Source organism: Pararge aegeria, chromosome 8 (assembly GCF_905163445.1).
Source record: "Pararge aegeria chromosome 8, ilParAegt1.1, whole genome shotgun sequence".
NCBI classification, from domain to species: domain Eukaryota; kingdom Metazoa; phylum Arthropoda; class Insecta; order Lepidoptera; family Nymphalidae; genus Pararge; species Pararge aegeria.
In genome coordinates this window covers 11,048,948-11,071,174 of record NC_053187.1, presented here as the reverse complement: position 1 = coordinate 11,071,174, position 22,227 = coordinate 11,048,948, and the positions used below count along the sequence as shown (strand labels likewise).

Below are 22,227 nucleotides of genomic sequence, written 5' to 3'. Positions count from 1 at the left end.
TGTTTGTTACGCTTTCACGCAAAAACTACTTACTTAACCGATCCTCATGAAACTTTGTACACATATACTTGAAAGTGTTAGAAGTAATATAGGATACTTTTTATCCCGACATTAAGTTCCTTTGGGAGAGGGGATGAAAGTGTTTGACGATTTTACACCATAACTCCGACAAATTATAACCGGTTTAAATAATTATTTTTGTACTATATGAGGTTATAATATGCGTTTAATATTGCCCAAACTTTGTGTAGATCTGATGAATGTGGTTGGAGATAGAGGACAGCAGCAAACCCCTCATTTAAGGCTTAGCGTTACGAATACTTTTTTTTTTTTTTTAGAACTACAACAAAATTTAATGCCACATCCAAAAACAAAATCAAACGCAGACGAAGTCGCGGGCAATAGGTAATAGGTAATATATTATTATAAATATATTGCGAAGCTACTGTAAGTATACCTATTTGTTTAAACTTTTCACGAAGCGATTCGTGTGATCTAAGTTTAGATATCGATCGTACAGCTCTTTTTTGAAGTATGGGATCTAAGTTTATGTATATCGATCGTACAGCACTTTTTTGAAGTATAAATATGCTTTCATTTTCTGCCGCTTTTCCCACAACAAGATCCCTTTGCTTTAATTGTTAATATAATATCTGCCTCTTACCCGTGATATTTATTTATTTATTTATTCGTAATCAACAGCGTTACAATAAAAATATATTTATAAATAGTTTCACTTAAAACTAAGGCCACAGATTACATAAACATAGCATTTTGAAATAGCACGGACTCTGATTTAACATAAAAATAATTAAGTATTTTGAATTAATAAATATTTTAAAGAGTTAATAACATAAAAGTGTGAACAAGACGTAAAGAACTCAAATCATGACAAATTTCATTTTAATTTTTTCAGTAGTTTCGGCGTTATGCACGGCCAATACGAACAGACAAAAAAAAGATGAATGAGATGAATTTATTAGTTACCTATAAATACGTTATTTATGCATCATTTAGTTTATTTTACCAACGGCCAGGTGAAGCAGTTTGCTCATGCACGAAGAAATAAATATTTGGACTTCTTAAATTAATCGGTAGCAGTATGCACGTTTAGTCTCAACTATTTTTTACCTTTCGCTTAGTTTTGCCAGTGCGAGTTTTTTATAGTATTTTTTTTATGTGTTATAGATGAGCGTTGACTGCAATCACACCCGATGGTAAGCGATGATGCAGCTAGAAGATGCCTATTCACTCTTGATTTGAAGGTACTCATATTGTAGGCACTGGGGTAAATGGAAGCTGGAAAGGGATCCTAGCGGTGCGGATCAGAAACGAAGATGCGAAGCGCTTCGTACGCGTCCGCGGTATATCAACCACATAGAGACGCAGATCCTTACGGTGCCTCGCGGTTCTATGGTAAAATGGTAGCACGATCTAGTAATAATTGACAGACCTCTTCTTCATCCTCTTCTCTCTCTGGGCTTGTCTCCGAACTTGGTTGGCCGGAACCTCCCGTTGTACGTAGTACCACTGGTACAGATCTCTACTGGGTCACTCCAGTCAGTCGAGCTCACTCCAGAAGCTTAGCAGGCCGCCCAGGTCGCCAAGTGCTTCAGGGAGTGATGCTGGGGAGCCAAAGTATGCTGCTCGTTGTTCTGCTCCTCCTCTACATTGGAGCAGTACGTGAGTTGGTGTTTCATCTGCCTCCATGCATGCCCTGCACTGTCGGTTATGCCTAAAATGAAAAGGTGTTTGTTAAGTGAGCAATGCCCTGTTTTTTATAATTAACGGACCAAGTAGATGGCCATAGATCAGGTGAGTGGAAACCAGCGTCATGAACGCAGGAACACTTCGCAGGACATGTGCCTGTAATTATACCGGCACCCACGCCTTTAATACCGGAACACAGCATTACGACAATGCTGCTTTTCGGCAGAAATAAGCACGTATTTATTAGTAATTCACCGGACGAGCTCTGTCACAAAAACGTCTACTAAGTACAACTAAAGACTTGCTCTACTACTTGGGTTTAGGCTTTGAGACATAGTTTTTAATGACAATTTGAAACGAGGTGGAGTCAATTGACAATTGACGACCGATTGGCGCAGCGACCCTGCTTTCTGAGTCCAAGGCAGCTGGTTCGATTCCCACAACTGGAAAATGTTTGTGTGACGAACTTGAATGTATTCAGTGTCTGGCTGTTTATATGCATATTTTAAGTATTTATGTATATTAGTCATAAAAATATTCATCAGTCATCTAACATCTTAGTACGCTACGCTTACTTTGGGGCTAGACGGCGTTAGAGTATTGACGGTAAAAATAAAAAAAATTAGATACAATCATTGTTTCCAGATGATGATTTCTGTAGATTTTGACTCGAGGGTCGAAGTATCTGACAGCGAAAAATCGGCATCGTATCTTTCCACATCTTCAGGGGCATTTTAATGGTAGGCTGTTGCCTAGAGGCGACGCCATCTTTGACCCTATCGTTCCTGGGCGTCGTTTCGAGCGCCTGCAATCGGCATCATCGTCATCACTTCGCCGAACAGAGTGGGCCGCAAGACCTATACGCTCCTGGGTAGGAATATCGCAATTGCCGTATAAAAGAGGAAACCCACGCACGTTTTTACGACTCGGTTACCCAGTTTTGGATACTATACTCACGTTATTTAGAGGACTCGTATTTTTAAAGAAAATACATTGTAACGGCAAGCATCCATTCATCCGTAGCATCTTATCCACTTGTGGAATTAAAAAAATGTTTGCATTAAAGAATAGCAACGATATCTACTTCTGCCATCGGGGATTTTTGATATGGATGCATCCATTATCGCACATTTCAGATAAATTCTCTCATTAAGACTCTACGTGTTAGACTCATTTTCCAACACAAGCATAATAGACTGGGTTTTGTGTGTGCGTACCTACTGATCGAGGGCACTAATAAAGCGATTATATATTTAATCAATTAAGTACATTTTAAAAACAGGCTTTTACAATTCAAAAGTTAAATCATTAAACTAAAAGTAACGGTGGCCTCTCCAAAAATCCCCCTTTAAAATAAGATATTCCAATCTGGCAACACTGATCACTGGTTATATCATTATTAATAATAGAGATCATTGTATTTTAATAATAAACTGTAAAATGTCCAAAATAAACATTTTTTTTATTTTCTATCCATAAAGTTTTACGGAATTGTGATCAGAAATATAATCAAGAATAAAATACCTACCCTATATATCTACCCTTTTTAGCTGTGAAAACTACATAGATTATTTATAACTTGTTTCCCTGGGTAAGTAATTTTTGACCTTGGTATCAAACCATACATACGTTTAAACAATGTGTATGGTTTGATACCAAGGTCAAAACATACACATTGTTTTTACACATTTAATACAGCGAGGTTGTAATATAATTGATGAATTTCTTAATGACAGGCTTGCTTGGAAGCCTCTCTGGTTTCATCGCTCGCCGGACAGAATAAAACACAGTGTAAAAATTGTGTTGTTGAAAAAGAGCAACTGCTGTGTTTCTTGCCAGCTTCTTCTCTGTAGAATCTGCGTTCCGAACCAGTGGCCGAGTCACTACAAACAGACAGACTTGACATTTCTAAAGTGCTTATAGTTTAGCCTACTTGAAATAAATGACTTTTGAATTTAAATTTGCAACCTTTCAAGTTCAGATAGCAGCACTCAGCTCTTTATATGTGCATCGCGCTTGGCAACAGATAAGGGCGGGCGGGAGTCGGGCGGCGACGCTGCGCGAATAGATGGGCGCGTATTTTCCAGTTTTCCGGCAAGTGTCGCCTAGCTGGCATAGGTCTTGGCGAGGCGTGTGCCGAGCAACGCGAGCGGCGCGCGCGGTGGTGGTGGCAGTGAGTCACGCCGCGCCGCGCGTGGGGCGGGCTCGGCGGCGTGCGCGGGGCGCAGTGTCGCACGCGCCGCCGCGGTTGCACCTCGCCCGCTGTCCGCCTAGCCGCCCGCGCCGCCTCCCCGCTCTGCCGCACCACGCGTGCGCTGGGCGCGTCGCGCGGGCCGCGGGCCAGGCCCGCGAGCCTGCTGCTGCTCGCCGCGTGGCTGGCGGCCGTCGCCGCCGACCTACCCTGCCCGCAGGAACCCCCGCCGGCGCACGTCGTCTGTGCCTCCTGCCGCTCCTACGAGAACGCGCGCGAGCACAGCCTGCGGGTGATCCGCGAGAGCTTGCTGGCTAAGCTCGGCTTCGCTCAGGCGCCCAACACCACCGGCCGGCAGCTGCCGCGAGTGCCGGCAGATCTCATGGAGCGCTTCGAGCGCCGACCGCCGCTGGCGGGCGTGCAGGCCGACGCGCCGGCACTCTCGCGCACCTTCGTCACTCACACGGAGCAGGATGACTTCCTTGCCCGCACCGAAAATGTCCTCGTGTTTGCCCGTTAGTACAATGAAAAAAAATCGCAGTCTTTCTATGATTTAGTTCATTTCAATTCGCATTACCACTCTAATAGAGCCAAGTTCGATGCCCCTTAGAATATATAGATAGATATACCTATGTATTAATTAGTAAGTGTCTCGGTTTAAGAAGGTAATAAAGATTGCTTGCGTAGCGACAGCTCTATCTGCTCTGAGTGCTTCATTGTGCATTTCAATTGATGACCGGCAAGTATCATTAAAAGTTTAGAACAGTAGGTACCAATACCGGGCGGTGCGGTGTAGCAACAAGCGATGGCGGCTGAAAGGCTCGCGCCAGGAAGTTGTTGGACTACACGTGCGAATAGTTTATTCGCACAACATGGTCTACAAGGTTCATTGACAGGCACGTGTGCAGCTTATAAGTGGGTAAGGCACTCCATGATCGCCTTACGCACTGCCAATTTTAATTAGCAAAAGATCGTTTCGAATCGGACATGTCTTAGGTAGGTCGCCATTGTCTGTACTTAAGATTTCTATCGCGGTCGCCTAGAACAACTATAGAATATTGATATGAGAGAGTTTACTGAACAGATTTAACATAATTCAACGGATTCTTGTACCTAATTCTCTTCATCTAAAAATAGCTTCATGCGATTACTAACTAGATTTTATGTTTAATTTTGATATTGAAGAAGTAAAGATCAAATTAATGCAATCAACGTAAAAAAAACTAGTATTAAGGTTATCTAAGAGTAAGTAAATAAGTGTTCTAGTCTAGTAAAACATTAGGGGCTTCGACCGCTGTTGATAACCATAACGATGCTTTAACGTCGCTGACGACTTGCGAATAGATCCACTAATTAGACAGCTGTTATACAATTTATAATTAACAACTAATAGCTGTGGCGTAAAAACGCCATTTGGGTACATGACTGAATTATCGCGAAGCATTTTAATGAGTAAATTTGTGACATTTTTTCTATAATGCGGTGTAAAATTTTGGTCAGAAAAAATAACCTCTACCCCTTTAACTTTAACAATTATATTAAAAGTCTGTAAACTTTCAATCTGAACTATAACTTCCAGTGGCCCAAATTTATATTAAATTTTAACGTAATTAAAAAAAAAAGCTTAAGTAGTTAAAAAGCACAATTTCAGGAAGGTTAATTATCGAAAGAATTATGTTATGTAAATCACTTGAAAAAAGGTTAAATGTTATGAACCCAAAAAACAAGAAACAGAAGGAACACAAGATTATCATTTGTCATGTTGGCATAGTCAGCTGAATGCCTTGCGGAAATAAAATCGAAAATTAATTTAAAATATTTGGAAGATATGTAAATTTGAATGCCTAACAATAGAAAAGGTAAAGATAATTACAAACTAGTACTTATTAGAAAAATACCAAGTATGGCATTTAGTAAACTCTTGTCAGAGTGATGGTCATCATCATGAAACGACGCTGTTTGGAGCTGTATGTGTTCGCCTTAAGAGCATTTGGTACTTCTCCCTGGTGAGGAAAGTTTAAACAAGAATTGGAATAGATATTGGAAAAACCACTCATTTAGTCTATAATTGTGTAGGCCTTAGACTCCTTCGTACGTAGATATATCTGATACAAATAGTAATTTTCACTCGTACTATTTTTAAGCAAAGTCTTAGAAGACAAGAATACTCATAAATAAATTAAGCCTTCTTTCTCATCACTCATCAGCACTGCTAGCATAAGCAGGAGACATTTTTATTCAAATAATATTAGTTACGCTTAATAATGCACTAGAGTATTCTTAATCAATATCACTTCTTTATTCGCTGTTGTGCTTAGGCAGGTGGACACAAAAATTTCAGGAGGATTTTCACATCTCTTGTCAGGAGATAATCGGTGTATTTAATTTTTGTCTCCGGCCTATTCCTAGCATCATAGCTTATGCTATAGTTTTACAAAATTACTTTGTAATTTTGGTCACGATGAATGGATACCTATATGTATAAATGGATATATACAAGTTATATATATGAAATGCGGGACGAAGATACATGAGTAAATGTTCATTATTTTTAGAATACTTATCAATGTCGATAATGCAGTTTGTATTCACGAGTTCTTTTGATAGGTCATCCGTACCGAATGACAGGCCTCAGTGCAGATATCGCTCTCCAGCCCGACTTGTTTGTCCATATTGTATACTATACCTATTGTGGAATCTTTTATAATAATAATTATTATTGTTTTATAAAGAAGTACATTATGATTTTGTTAACAATTAAAGTTTACATAAAGAATTTTATGTGTATACCGATAACTTTAGTTAAGTTGATTATGCATTCCTATTTTTAGATATTCATATTCATAGCCGCGTAAAAGTAATACTACAGATATTAGTTGGATGGATGAGAAATTTATGAATGTGGATGCATGTAAGTGTTTAATCCAAAATGTTATCGATTGTGCTGAAAGGTGCGTGGCTGCCACCACAAAACCTTTTGCTGATTGGGATAAAATTTTTGGACTAAAGGAGTGCTTTATAGAAATTACTAATTCAGTACATTACTTTTAAGCAACTATGGACAACCGTTTTTTAAACGTTAAATTAAAACTTGGAAAATACTAGTATTTGTTAATTTACCTGTAGATATGTATTTTGTAATGTGTGAAATGTAAAAGGAATGTTGGATAGTTAGTCTGTCTGTCTTTGTAAGTGCCATGTCGCGTTCCCAATAATACTACCGCGTAAGTAGCCTTTGCTATATTAAGAGGAAGGCGGGAAAACTAATTAGCTGAATTGTGTGCGACCTGAATTATTGCATTCAATGCTTTTTGTAGTTCGCAAAATAACTTACATGTTATTGATTACGTCTGTTCTGGATGTTATGATAAGCAGTTATTAAAAACCGTTAATAACACGCTATGGGACTATCAAAGACGAAAGACTTACAAAGCTATGATTAACATAGAAGGCAGTAAAGATAATGTAGAGAGAAATAACGAAGTACCCAAAGGTTTGACCTTGGTCGCTGGAAAAGATATAGGTACCAGTGTGTAGGCATCGAATGCCGACTCTCTGTCTGCCAGCCCGAGCCGACGTAATCAACGTGCAAACGAACCGCCTCCATACTGGGTGACACAATTCCTGACACATTACCTAATAATCTACATAGGTACGTTCCCTCGATTTTGACCATATCCGATTTTTTATTTCATTACTAGCCTCAATTCCTGCCGAAAGTATAGAACATTCTGCATTCAAGAGGAGTAGGCCTATTGGGGATACCTCTATAAAAAAAGCGCACCTTTGGTTCTTACCTCATAGGTGGTGTGGAAAAGAACCAAATCTTTCTTTTAAAGATATTTGTTTCTGCACACTATCTAGTGGAAGCATGATGTAGTTATGATTATTAAATATGAGGCAACAATCAGAATATTGATATTGGAAAGCTCTATTCACCCAAATTCAGCGGTAACCTATCTATTATTTACTCACCTTTTATCTTTTGTTTCAAAATTGTCGAGCACTGTCATGATGTAAAATTATAATTATATAATTTTATGATAACCCATTTGGGTTATCTTAAAATTGGATCACTGCATGCAGAAATGTCTAATTAGGTATTCTTTGGAACTGTCGTAAGTACCTAAGTAAGTATTGCGTATTAAAAACTAGGTTTCAATGAATCCATTTTATCTTTTTTAATGAACTTCAAATGGACACAAGTCATAGACGTAGTAGTCTAAAAAGTAATGCAGTGTTTTGTCACACTACAATTATTGAGATCATCTTTCTTTTTATTTTCTTTAAAACAACAAAATCTAACCAATTGTGGTTGATATCAGCAGAATGTGCACCAGTATGTAGTCGTTTAATGGAATAAAATAGTTCCGATTAGGAGTAAATATGGCTTCTGTCTAAAGAATTAAGATTGAAAGATATTATTATATAGAAAGAATTGCGTATTCCACGTGGGGCATAATTGAGCAGCACAGATAGGGATGACCTTTTTAAGAGAACATTCGCAATGCTGTACCCTGGACACTGTATTTTTTATTTTATATTTCCTTACCATGCATATAGAGATCGGGGCTTTATAAAACTTCGTATCTTTCTGATTCGAAAACGCACCATTTGGAACAAACCTTAATCCAACAACTCAAGGTTTCCTGGTGTAATTTAAGCGTCTGAAATACTGCGTAATATATTTAAAGCATAAATGTTCCCACTGAATTGATCGTAAGCGTTAAGATTTTTCTTCCTCTTGGTTATTTTTAGTTTTACTTTCATGTACTGTTTTCTTCCCGAATGTGCACCTATAAATTCCAACAAATGTAGAATACAGCAAAAGCTACGTAATTAGAATAGTATTATGTCAAAGAAAGTAGGTGGGTGGGTATAGACCAAAAGGTTTTCTTTTTGGCGAAACACAGTGGTAATTTTTTTTTTTTAAATTAGAACCTAAGATTTACATTCCAAGGGACTCTATCTACACGTCTAGTCACATATAGCTAATCGTAATAACTTTCCAGAGAGGCGATTTTTTCGATCGCATTGATAAAAATATATAACCAGCAAGTGCGAGTCAGATTCTTCATCCACTGAAGATTCCGTACCTTTGAAAGGAAACGTATAAGTAGTTGCTGAATAAAATAATGCATTTGTATTCATTTTAAGTGATAAAAGTCTCACTAAACAGTTAGTTTTACCAAACCGTTAACGGAACCCTAAAAAATAAAATCCATTAATGGATAATACATAAATGAACAAACTGTACATCTTTGATTTCAGATGTCTTATATGCTATGTGAATCGTCAAATTACAAGATAAAAAAATACATTAACTTGTCATTTTATAATTATAACGTTTTCTTATCATATGAAGCAAGGACGTAGGCATTATACGCAGATTAAGTGTATCAAGAAGCATTTCTAAAAGTTAATTTGCTAGATATTTATCATCAATTTTATTTTAACGCGGCATAAGAACAGGTTTTATAAAAATAAAAGTTGATGCGGTGCAGCGCTGTATTTATATACTACGAGTATCTTTGGTTCACAGCTATACCAAAATAATGAAATTGAAGCAATGTTGATTAATAAATGACTGCCCCATAAAAGATACTTATTTAATATTATAAACATTAGCGTTGACAACCTTATACATTTTTAATTTGTTTTTTTTTCCTTTTACAGGCTGGAAGAGGACTTTACAAGGTTTTATATTGGCTACTTTAAAGCATTTTCAGATTGGTTGAAATAGAACGAGAACTCTAAAATGAGTGATCTGCGATAAATGGAAAACAGAGATTTTGGACAATTCGCGATTTGAATAGAGAAAACTTAAGTCCAATTACTTCACTTTCACTGAATGGTTATAGTTCTATACAGGATTATTGTAGCGTTAATATTTTGTTTGTGTCCTTCAGGAAAATGCAGTCGCTTCTGCACTGCTCTTGAGTTGTTCCCAATAAAATTGACTAGCATTGTACTGACTGTAATTTAATATTGTAGTCAAAAAAATTATATCCTGTCCTTTGTTAGGTCTATAATGATATAAGCAGCAAGTTCTTAATCAACTAAAAGTTTAATAAATGATGTGAAAAAAATCGTTCATCATCGATCGTTGATTTAAAAAAAAGACAAGACTTACATTTATATGTACCTATATAATATGTGTAAAATCTTATGTAGTGTGTGCGCGGTGCGTGTCGTGAGTAAGGTTGCCAACCCTAAAAATTTAATATTGTAGGCAAGTACTTTATTGGGACAAACGTGCTTTATAATTTATCAGAGCAATTAAATTGGTGAAAGAAGTTATTATTTACCAGCTGTTCTCAGCGATTTGGTTCACGTGCCGTGGGTAGATACTGTTTATTTCCACGTAATAAATGTACAACAAATTTTCTGTCTTTAAGTTGTGCCGATCCCAAATAAAGTTGCTTAAGGGCAAGAAAGAAGAGTAGGAAAAAATGAGGTCCTAACTTATTTTAACTGTGAACCAAATAAACTTTATTTAATTAAAAACAGGGTGGCAACCTTAATCGAGACAGCCGCCATTGAGAGCGATCGATTGTTTTGGCTGCTCGCAGTCACCTTAATTGCTAGAAATCAAGCCGTCTCGTACTTTTGTATGGAGACCAGTCCTATGTAGGTATATACTGAATATATAATAAGTTTTCGATTTCAAATAATGTTTTTTTTAAAATTCTATTTAAGATAAACCAGTATTATCTATGATGATTCAAAATTTTGAGTTGAGCCAAACGGACAAAGTAGCACTATATCGTTTTTGCTATTCTTGGCATTGGAACTTGAAAAGAGCGATTCTTAATTGGACTCATGTGTATGTAGGTCGTCCACGTCTCAATCGCTGGACGTCCACAGCTGCTCAATATAGGTAGAGATTTCCAAAAAACGCGGTCTATTTTTATTTTACATATTGGAGTAGAAAACAAAAGCTGTTTCATCGCTTTAAGGTTGGCAGAGATTGCTACATCTCTGTCAACCCTAAAAGTTGGACCACATATAAGCGAGAACAACCAGCTGGTGTAAAATTATAATAAACCTACATTCCAAAATACATAATTTTTTTATTTAAATTTATTTATCAACCGTAAATTGAAGAGAACATATATACCTATAAGTAATCGAATTAAAGTCATATTAATGTGCAAGAAAATAAGATTTTACATCGTTTTTAAATATGTCAAGCGATTTTGCCTGCCGTATATTCAATGGGCTTGGGTCTTGCGGCTCCTTTAGACTATTGTTGTCTCTACATCTAGTGGGAGTTCTACCAACGCGACGCGACGAGACGTTTTCCGATGCGGGGTGGCCATTTTAGTAACTAACATCGGTCCTCTGTTATACGGTTATACTAGAATTTGTATGTAGATAGATACCATGACGTGTGTATCTCGTTCTGGTTCGTCTAGTTTATATATAGTCTTATTTTTTCTTACTTGTCTTGTATTATGTATAATTTCTCTTTTCGATGAAATACCCTTTATTTTACTACATTAATTTAATTGAAAATATGGTGAAAATCCAATGTTTTTCCATATAACTTAAAGACATTAAAGTTTAAAACTATTATATTCACGAAAATCTTGCTTTCATTATAAGACAGACAGTACAATGGAAGGAAGCATGTTTGACCTACGGACCTGAGTTCCATGGCACATTAAAAATATCTTATATATTTACTGTGTGCATGGTTTAAATTCCATAGTAGTATTCCAAAATTAGTATTAGGTTGACTGTCAAAACATTTTCAGTTTTATCTTGAAGTTAGGAAAGCGATTTCATTTTATTCTCGTGCCACCTAACTGTTGAAGCTCGCCGACCTGCAAAGTGCTTTATTAATAACCGTAGCATTGACTCATCATCATCATCATCATCACATCAACCGATAGACGTCCACTGCTGGACATAGGTCTTTTGTAGGGAGTTCCAAGTTCCACGATTCTGAGCCGCTTGGATCCAACGGCTACCTGCGACGCGCTTAATGTCGTCTGTCCACCTCGTTGGGGGTCGACCAACGCTGCGCTTACCAGTACGGGGCTGCCATTCCAGCACCTTGGGACCCCAACGTCCATCCTTTCTCCGAACTATGTGCCCGGCCCATTGCCACTTAAGCTTCGCGACTCGTTGAGCTATGTCGGTAACTTTGGTTCTTCTACGAATCTCCACATTTCTGATTCGATCGCGTAGAGATACTCCGAGCATAGCTCTCTCCATCGCCCGCTGAGTGACTCTAAGCCTTCTTATGAGGCCCATAGTTAACGACCATGTTTCAGAGCCATAGGTCATCACTGGCAACACGCACTGTTCGAAGACTTTCGTCTTCAGGCACTGAGGGATTTCTGACGAAAAGATGGCACGGAGTTTCCCGAACGCTGCCCATCCGAGTTGGATTCGGCGGTTCACCTCCTTCTCGAAATTGGACCTACCTAACTGGATCGTGTGTCCTAGGTATACGTATTCGTCAACAATTTCGAGTTCAACAATTTCAACGATTACTGGTTGAAGCGGAACATGAGCATTAGACATAATCTTCGTCTTGCTCATGTTCATTCGTAGGCCAACCTGTTGAGAAGCTCTGCTGAGGCCATCGAGCATCGTATTTAGGTCTCCCAGAGTCTCTGCCATTATGACTACATCGTCGGCAAACCGAAGTTGAGTGATGTACTCGCCGTTAATGTTGATGCCAAGTCCGTTCCATTCCAGAAGCTTAAAGACGTCCTCCAACGCAGCGGTAAATAGTTTCGGGGAGATAACATCTCCCTGTAGCATTGACTACATTAATTTAATTGAAAATATGGTGAAAATCCAATGTTTTTCCATATAACTTAAAGACATTAAAGTTTAAAACTATTATATTCACGAAAATCTTGCTTTCATTATAAGACAGACATACAATGGAAGGAAGCATGTTTGACCTACGGACCTGAGTTCCATGGCACATTAAAAATATCTTATATATTTACTGTGTGCATGGTTTAAATTCCATAGTAGTATTCCAAAATTAGTATTAGGTTGACTGTCAAAACATTTTCAGTTTTATCTTGAAGTTAGGAAAGCGATTTCATTTTATTCTCGTGCCACCTAACTGTTGAAGCTCGCCGACCTGCAAAGTGCTTTATTAATAAACGTAGCATAACGTCGGAATGGTTATGCATTGTAAATTCACACTTTGGCATTTCAAAACGTTAGTAACAAAACTTAATCACCCGTCCCAGATGTACTAGGCGTTTAGGGCCTTATTGGCCCTAAACGCTATTGTTATAAAAGAGGGATTCGTTTCAGCAGACTTAGGCACTTGTCTCACCGCCGACTATGAACGAGTAGCGAGTAGAAACGAATTGGCGAGCAGCGGGAAGCGAGTGTACACTAGATCAGGGCTTATCAAACTTATTTTAACTGTAACGCCCTTGGGAGTTGGTATATTTTTGCGACGCCCTAGCCTTTTTGCCAAACATTTATCCACTATTTAAAGTTCTAGTCTAATCACAATATGTTAGAGAAAAACTTAAATTTTTTGTGCGTTTGGAACCCTTCTAGCTCAGGGCGTCGCGCCCTGGGAAGCCCAGCCCTGATTGCTGCTGGGCTATAAGCAAGTGTACGACTGCAATCGGCGATTACTTCGCAGAGTAGAGAAATGAACGCTAGTTTATCTCTCGGAAAAAGTTCTGCCTGCCAAGCTAGCATAGCTGCTCTACTATGCGACTACATATTCTCTGCGAATCTCTTACAGACTACTCGAGCGAATCTTCGACGGCAACGTGACGAGTCAATGATTACCTATTAATATTTGCATCCTTTCTGTTTTCACGGATTGTACGAATTTATTGTACGTTTCTCGAGCTAGAAAATCGCCTATAGTTAGCCGCTTCCTCGTCGGCGGTGAGACATGTGCCTTAGCACCATAGATGCCCCGAAGTGACCGCGAAATTCGTCCACGTGCACTAAATTAAATTTTACACATGACCTAGAAGGCCGATTGGCTCGATTGATATATAACTATACAAATAAATAATGATTATTTGTACAATGGCGTAAGTATTCCAAACACGTGAGGATTTTTATTTCGTATGATAGTCTGTGTGTCAGGTATGGATCTAGGATGGTAGGGATGATACTAGGAGTCAGAAGAATACGTAATTTTGGCTTTATATCAACTGACTAAAGAAATCATCTAAGTCATCTAACTTCTAGAGTAGGTATAAAGAAATAAATTTGTAATTCATATAAGATTAAATTATATTAAACTTTGATAAAGCTACACTATCGCTTAGTTTTATTGCCCATATCAATACTAGAAAATATTATTAAGAGGAAAGATTTATTTCTTGCAATATATACTCTCTGAAGCTAAGCAGGTATCTCCTTAGGTAGGTGCCTACTGAACCTAAAGTTGCTTTAATCATAGCAATAAACCATAATAACGCATTTTATGTCAAAAATAAAGGTGATGGTCGTCATTATTAGGCATAGAACATTAATAGTTAGTCTGTTAATAAAAAAAAAGTTGTTTGGAATCGACCTTCTTTTGTTAGAATTTTGTGCTTTTATTTCTACCAGAACGAAATTCAATATTCTATAAATATTATTCTCAAATTATAATATAGATATATAAAGTGGTCTCATCTTATCACAAGAGATTTTTCTGTGCCTACTGTGTGCTGACCCACTAAATAAAAACGGCTGAAGCTGCTGACGTCATCGAAATATCTTCGGCTCTTATCTTCGCAGGACGAGTTGAGCAAAGTCTTCTCGTACTGCTGACGTAATTAGCATTTTCACTCTGTAGGTACCTACCTACCTACCTGTTTCTGCAAGGGCCTCATAAGTTCAAACAGAATACGAGGCAGCGTTTCAGTGCCGTATTTACATAAAATTTATGTTAGTTGTCTGTGTTGTCTGTACCTGCGCAAACTGCCATGACGCAACTTCAGATTGGACTACTTATTTGGCGAAAACTTCGCGAGTAATCAAAAACGCAGTAGGATGTTATAAGTTTAAGGTCAGGATTATAATGATAAAGACCTTTCTAAGTATAAACCGTTGTATGCCAATCGACCGTATAAGACCCAGATTTTTTCAAAATCGGACCGCGGTCTTTAAGATAGTTTCTTTAAGCAGGCTAATTTTATTTTTCATGCCCAATGCTGCCGGATGTTAAAGGATTATCTACCAGTCAACCTTAGATATTAAAATCTTAACCACCAAGAATTAAAATAGCATGTACAAGAGATATTGAAATATTAATATTAACCTACTGAGTCTGACTACTTTTCCTAAGTAATATTTAAACTGAAAAGTAGTACCCACTTACTTAAAGTTGAATTTGGAAATGCCACCATTTATCTTGCCCCGGTATTCTACACCCTTTACTGACAGTTGCTAACCGGTGCCGACAATTTAATTTCTGCAATGAGTAAGTAGGTATAGGTACATAATCTTACAACGCGATGACGGGTCGAACCGAACGTCAAATCATGCATTATTTGGTTCTGTAGTTTTGACACAGACAGAAGAGATACCTTTGAGAATATGATACACTAAGATTTACTATTCCTATTTCTATTCGTCACACTTCGCACGAGTATTTTTTTAAGTCCGTAATTAATTGAGTCGGTAGATGATTTTACGGAAATCTTAAGTTGGTACCCAAGCTAAGCGCTTCCGCCGAACACAAAGGTTTTGTAATTATCTATAGAACATAAAACTTTTATTGCTAATCTCGGTTGCAGCTGAAAGCAGAGCCCGCATGCCTCGACCACCCTTGAACTTTGTAATAAAAACCATACCTAGAGAATGTTATTTAGTTTATAAAAAAAAGGAGGGGTTAATCCAAATTCCTTAATGTTTTTGAGGTGTAACATGTGGTCTAACGCGGTGGGTCAGAGCTATGATAATAAGTACAGATAGTATTTCAACACTGAGGTGTGGGCAAATAATATATCTGTTTTTATTCTTGGAGCTAACATCATCACCATCATATCAACCCTATACATTCATCAAGTCTACACGAAACTATTGCAAAACCAAACTAATAATATAACCTATCCAGTACGAAATAATTATTTAAATCGGGTAATATTTGGCGGAGTTTTAGTGTAAAATCGTAAAACTTTAATCCCCTCTCCCAAAGGAACTGAGCTAAATTTCGGGATAAAAAGTATCCTATGTCCTACCTCGTTGTATGAACTCAACTCGTTCAAAGTTTCATTTGAATTCATTCAGTAGTTTCGGCGTGAAGAGCGGCCAACATACAGACATGCAGACTAATCAAGAAAAAATACAGTTTTTGCTTCAGTATCGATTATAGAGTGCCAACCAAAAATAAGTTTAAAATATCCCCCCTTTAAGACCCCTTTTATTAGAAGTAAAGAAATACATGTACATATTTAATAAATAAAGCTTTTTTAGCTATCTATAGATTTATATTACAGCGGGTTTTTGGTTGATTGTTATCATCATCAGTGTAATATTTATGTTCGTCTGCCTATAGGAGAAGTCAGGGACATAAAGTTTACATCACGATGCTCGAATGTCGGCATCGGCGTCGGCTCGAGTCGGCAGACTGAGGTAAAGGGACTTCGACCCTTTACTACCAATTATTATCAAGTGGTAGTAATAAAACTGTACCGGTCACTATTACTCAAAGTACCACTAAATTACTGTTCAAGGTACGGAAAAAAGGCCAACGTAGTTCATTCATTCAGTTACCAACTTTGCCCAGCGCTAGTTGAATACATAATTTCTAAAGGAAATTTCTAACTGAAGAAACTGTTTTTAATTAACTTAGGTATCTGTCTAGCCGCTAGGTATAGATTAACTGCAACTAATACTACATCTATCAATCATAAACGTATAAAAATCATTGTACGTAGTGTACCTAGTACATAATCAATCCACCCTTTTTGTTTCTTCTATAACTGACCTATCTAATGTGTACCTATTTGTTGTTAAATAATTACCCATTAATTAAGTTTTGTAAAGTTCATATTATTTAAAAGGAGTGAGTGACCTTTCTTTGTACGAACAAGAAATGGGTTGGAACTTGGAAGAAAAAAGTGTTAAACGCTGGACTTCAAAATGAGTTTTTTGTTCTCAGGTTTTTGAGTGCATTTAAATGGAATCCTTTCAATTGATTCGTGAAAAGACTGCCACAAAAGACTGCAAACAACAACAGGCACCTTGGCAGCAGAGGTTGTTAACCGAGACATTAGATGGGGCGCAATTGAGGCCAGTGTGCGAGCGAGTTCAAGAGCAATTTAGGTTCCGTAGGTCAGTTCGGCGAAGGTAACCTTGACATTGACGACAATAATGCATCTGTTTGTTCTGAAATACCTAATCCTACGAGGAGTTTCCTAAGAAGTGGAACGGATCTACTTGGTGCCCTGTAGACTGTAAACAAACTCGATTCATATCATTCTCGTAATTACATTTAGGGTAAGTACCTATTTATTTTTAAGGTAAATAGAAAAGATTAACTTACCTTTATATTATACCTAATGAATATGAAGGTAGGCTGTTATCTATATTTAAAAAAGTGGGGTCTTGTTAGATAAAAGTAGAGTGAAGTATGAGTTCACGCTAAGAAAATTAGTTTAGACGGGATAGTTACCAAAATAGTAAAAAAAAAAACTACTCGTATGTGTAGTATCATATTATTACAAAAAAACGCCACCCTCTTCATAATCTTTCTTGATAAATGTAAAATAGGTACATAGTGTCGGTTTTATTACAGGGCCGAGGGTACGAGACCTCGGGAGTCTGAATTATACATGCTGTTTTTTTAGCAAGACAAATAAACGAATACAATATTTTAACAAAGATTTTTACAATAATCTCTTTTGCGATCAATCAAAACTTTAAATTTATAATTCGGGTACTTACCTGCTTCCGTATTTTTTTAGTTTTCTATACTTATAATAAAACTGTAACTGGAAGATTTCTGTAAATTTCATATATTTTAAAATGCGAATTATTTTAAATGCGAAAGTTTGTGAGGATAGATGCATGTATGGTTGGATGTATGTATGGATATTTGTTACGCTTTAACGCCACAACGAATGAACCGAGTTGGCTGAAATCTGGCAGAGATACCTACAATATAGTCTGGAATAGCTCATAGGCTTCTTTTTATCCCGGAAAAGCAAACAGCTTCTACAGGATAGCATTACTATTTTTTCCGCATTTGTCTTTTCAAATCGGTGCAACGGAGTTTTAGATGGACGTGGTTTTTTGGATAGGCATACCTAGTTGAAATATTATAAAGCTTTTAAATTTTGTTTGGTTGAACGCGCTAATTACAGAAAATGCTGTTTCGTTTTTTTTTTCGATTTGTAGTAACAATTATAGCTATATAACATCACGCTCTACTATCATTAATGAGAAATGTTGCAACAACTGCAAATATCCTTTTTAAGATATTCTAATCCGTGCGATGCGTGAACGGTAAACGTTACGCCAAACGACGGAAGTATGTAGTAAGTATATCGAAATCGTCGGAATTGTTGTTTCTTTAAAGTTCTATAAAACAGTCCGCAACAACATATGACTATTTTTTGAAGTCGACTCATTCGCGGACGAAGTCGCGCGGGTCCGCTAGTTTGAAAATAATGTTCAAATAAACAACAAAATACCTACTAAAAGTAAGTAGGTAGGTACTTACTAGGCGACAGGTAAGTGGTACCTATTTTTATAATGAATCATAAGTTTTGGAAAACAACTTGGCTTTTTTACTTTTTATTTGAATAACTCTCAGAGACGATTCTAAAAGGGTTTCCATTGAAATAAACATTAAAATATAGAAAGCATGCAGACACGGAGGCATTTTACAAGCATGTTTATGGTTAAAGCGATTTTAATGGGCAATATATTGTTGAAAATAGCACGTCTGAAAGACTGTCGCGACGAATTTCCAAGAGACATGACAGGGGGTCAGACGAAAAAAAAGGAGTGGGTTTATAAATTAAGCGGACAGAGACGCCAGGATGATGTCTCTTTTTGTTTATCCTGCTGTCATTTAGGGCTGTTTTAAACTTATCAAAGAAAGGATTTTCCGTGCGCTTGTAAACAAGAGTACCTATTTTATTAATGAAAATCTGCTGAAATCTCTATTTATATTTTTAACCAAATTTACCTATTAACTCCACCTTTGTTTTTACAAAATCAAAAAAAGAGAAATTAATGATTTCGAATCTAAAAACTTTCGAATGTTTGTACATTGAACGTTAGTAGGCAAGTAGATAAGGCCTACCTACAAACTACTTGGATAAAACTCCCACTTAAATTCTTCGTTGGTTGGTGCCAAAGAGGAAACATACCTTACCTACAGTTAGGAGCCTCAAAACATGTGCCGAATGGGGTCACCAGGGGTTATTAGTGGGAACAAAACAAATTTTCACCTTGCGCCTTGCCCATTGTTTATTAAAAAAACATAGGGTACGTACCTATCTGCCTCAATTTTGATTAGGTTTATATACATCACATAAAACTTAACTTAACTAAACTTAAAGATGGTCTTGATATTTTATTTTACGCTAAGGTACATCCCTGCCAAAACAAAATAAAAAGAGGATGTCACGATAATGCGTGATTTCTGATTGCAATATATTATGCACTTACCACATGAATGCACTCAGGATGTCGATATCAATTTGACTGCATCCTTCTTTCTCAAGATATTCTTGTTATTGTACTAAAGTGGGGTAATTTGCTTACGCCAATTTGCAGCAATAAGTACCTACTACCTAAATTTGAATGAATCGAAATCGGAAATCACCACTTTCGTTGTAAAATCAAATCATATTTGTTCTTTACTGACTTCCCAAAAAGGGGATTGGGAACTCACGGCGTTTATGTGGTTTTTTTACGAATCCACCGATTTTATTCATTGTTTTTTAATCGGTTGTAAAAGGCTGCAAATTTTTTGCCCTTCATTTTTAAATCCCCTGAAAACCTAGTAATAGTTATTAAAAGAAGGCCGTATTGTTACAGGTATAATTAAGGCTATTTTTTATAATTTTGTGTACAAGAAAAACAAATTTAAGCACCATTAACTTATAAAAATAGTAAAAAAATACTGTAGGCTAGTGGTTAGGGCCTCGGCTCCGTTCGGGGGACAAAGTTCGATTCCCTTGCTCTAACTTTTCTGAGTTCTATGCGTTTTGAGCAATTGAAACATCACTTGCTTTAACGGTGTAGGAAATCTTCATGCCTGAGAGTCCTCTATAACGTCCTCAAAAGGCGTGTGAAGTTTGCCAATGTGGACTACAGCCTTAACCCTTCTCAATGTAGTGGGCTTTGCTTCGAAGGGATGATTGGGAGTAATAATCTATATATATAATATATAACGAAATGGCGGTTCGTTTGTCTCAATTTGGATAATTTAGGTCATGAAATAATCGTAGAAGTTTAGCGAAGGTTTAAACGGTAAGAAAAAAACTAAAAACTACCGTAATATATATACTTCGTTCGTATCTTCTGTACATGTGTTTGTCACCTAACTCCTACTAAACATCTGGGTCTGTTCTTAATTCATATATTATAATATTTCAATGTTTTCCCGGTTGATTTGAAAAGCAAATTGGATCTGGCAGGTTTAGTTATACTCCAGTATGTAGTATGGTCCAATTGGGTTTTCAAACCAGTACAGTACGGTACAGCGTACGGAAGTACGGTTAGGACTTCTTCTACACTTTCGAGGGGCCGAGCACCTATAATTTTTCTTGTTCGCTATAAGCAATTAAAATATCACTTGCTTTAACTGTGAAGGAAACCATAGTGAGTAAACCTGCATGCCTGAGAGTTCTCTATAATATTCCCAAAGGCTTGTGGAATCCACCAATCCGCACTGGGTGGAATACAGCCTAAACCCTCTCTGTGGGAGGAGACCCGTGCATTGTAGTAGGTCGGTAATGGGTTGATATGATGATGACAAATTTAAATGACTTTTACCTTTGCTCTCTTTTATTTATTTCTTGTGTGCAATTAAGTATTTTTGATGGATTGATTGATTGATTGATTGATGAATGGATTTTTAAAGACGCGGACGAAGTCGGGGGCAGCAGCTAGTAATAGTATAATAATGAGTTGCTCATTACTTACAGGCGCAAGTACCTAGAAATATACTTAAGTAATAGGTACAGTTGTTATTCAAATATTTTAATTTCGGCTTTTATTAGCGGTAAAACAAGATACGGCTTTAATTCAACTTGGTATTCATAAGCGACATACACTTAGTTCATTGTTGTAGCGGTATCCATTGTGCATTGTTCGATACCATCGGTCCGAACGCCGATAGTACCTACCTGCCTGAATTTTTTGGGTGTTTTACAAATCATAATTTAAGGTAGGTATACATTAAATACCTATATAAAAGTGACATCCGTTCTCAAACAATTGATGACCTTAGTAATAGGTAAAAAGGCCTCTTGCGATCGATCCGTGCAGTACAGATTTTGCAATAACTGAGGAGCACGGTTATTAGAAATGGTTACCCTAAGTATGGAAAATAATGTTTTATTCATTACTACTATTGTCACTACTTAACCGGATAAAACCTTACTAAAAACGTAGTCGTTCTTTTTCAATACTATGTTGCATGTTAATATACTTACTCCATTTTCATCTTGAATCTTCTTTTAATCTCAATAAAATGCTTGCTCTAATTAAAGCGATAGTTTATTTTATGAATCGATTTTGATACAACAATATGATAAGACCTGTTAATTGCTTATGTGTTGAAATACGTATATCACAGCCATGTGAATTGAAAGCCAGGATCCGTTTTTAAGTGACGCCTGTGAACAAAGGTAGGTATTATTTACAGGAAGCTAGGTATGGTAAATCTGTCTATATCTATCTATAGGTAAGCTATCCGTAAAACTGAAGATTATGATTTTGTTTGTTTGAACGATACACTTTTTGAACCTTTGGAACCACCAATACTATTTGTTTATAAACTTGATACTTACTACTTAATAGCACAATTCTGGAGGAACATAATATGTAATTTAATATCACGTTACGACCCTGAAGTCAGACTCACTTAAAGGGCGGGCGATGCGACCTGCACGGCAAGCAAAGATAGCAAACAAAAGTTTGATCATTCTATTATTCAGAAATATAATTGAGAATTTGGAGAGTAAAACTGAAAACGGCAACAGGGGAAATGAGCTAGAAAGAGATTTCTGTTACTTCTAGGGAGAAATGTCGGAAACCAGTACGGTTAAACCTATTTGGTCCGCTGTTTGTTGTTTTATAGAATGTAGGATTTGGTATGCCCTTCTGTCTTACGTTTATTGGGAGTACCTATATATAATAAC

General features: G+C 37.1%; 1 protein-coding gene across 1 annotated transcript; it reads left to right on the top strand.

Moving 5' to 3' along the window:
- The first annotated feature begins 3,778 nt into the window (after positions 1-3,778).
- Positions 3,779-9,772, top strand: LOC120626014. The gene is made up of 3 exons (XM_039893293.1): positions 3,779-3,883; positions 3,939-4,416; positions 9,578-9,772. Exons 1-3 carry the CDS (start codon positions 3,779-3,781, stop codon positions 9,637-9,639), a joined length of 645 nt encoding a protein of 214 aa, XP_039749227.1. The 3' UTR covers positions 9,640-9,772.
- The last annotated feature ends 12,455 nt before the right edge of the window (positions 9,773-22,227 follow it).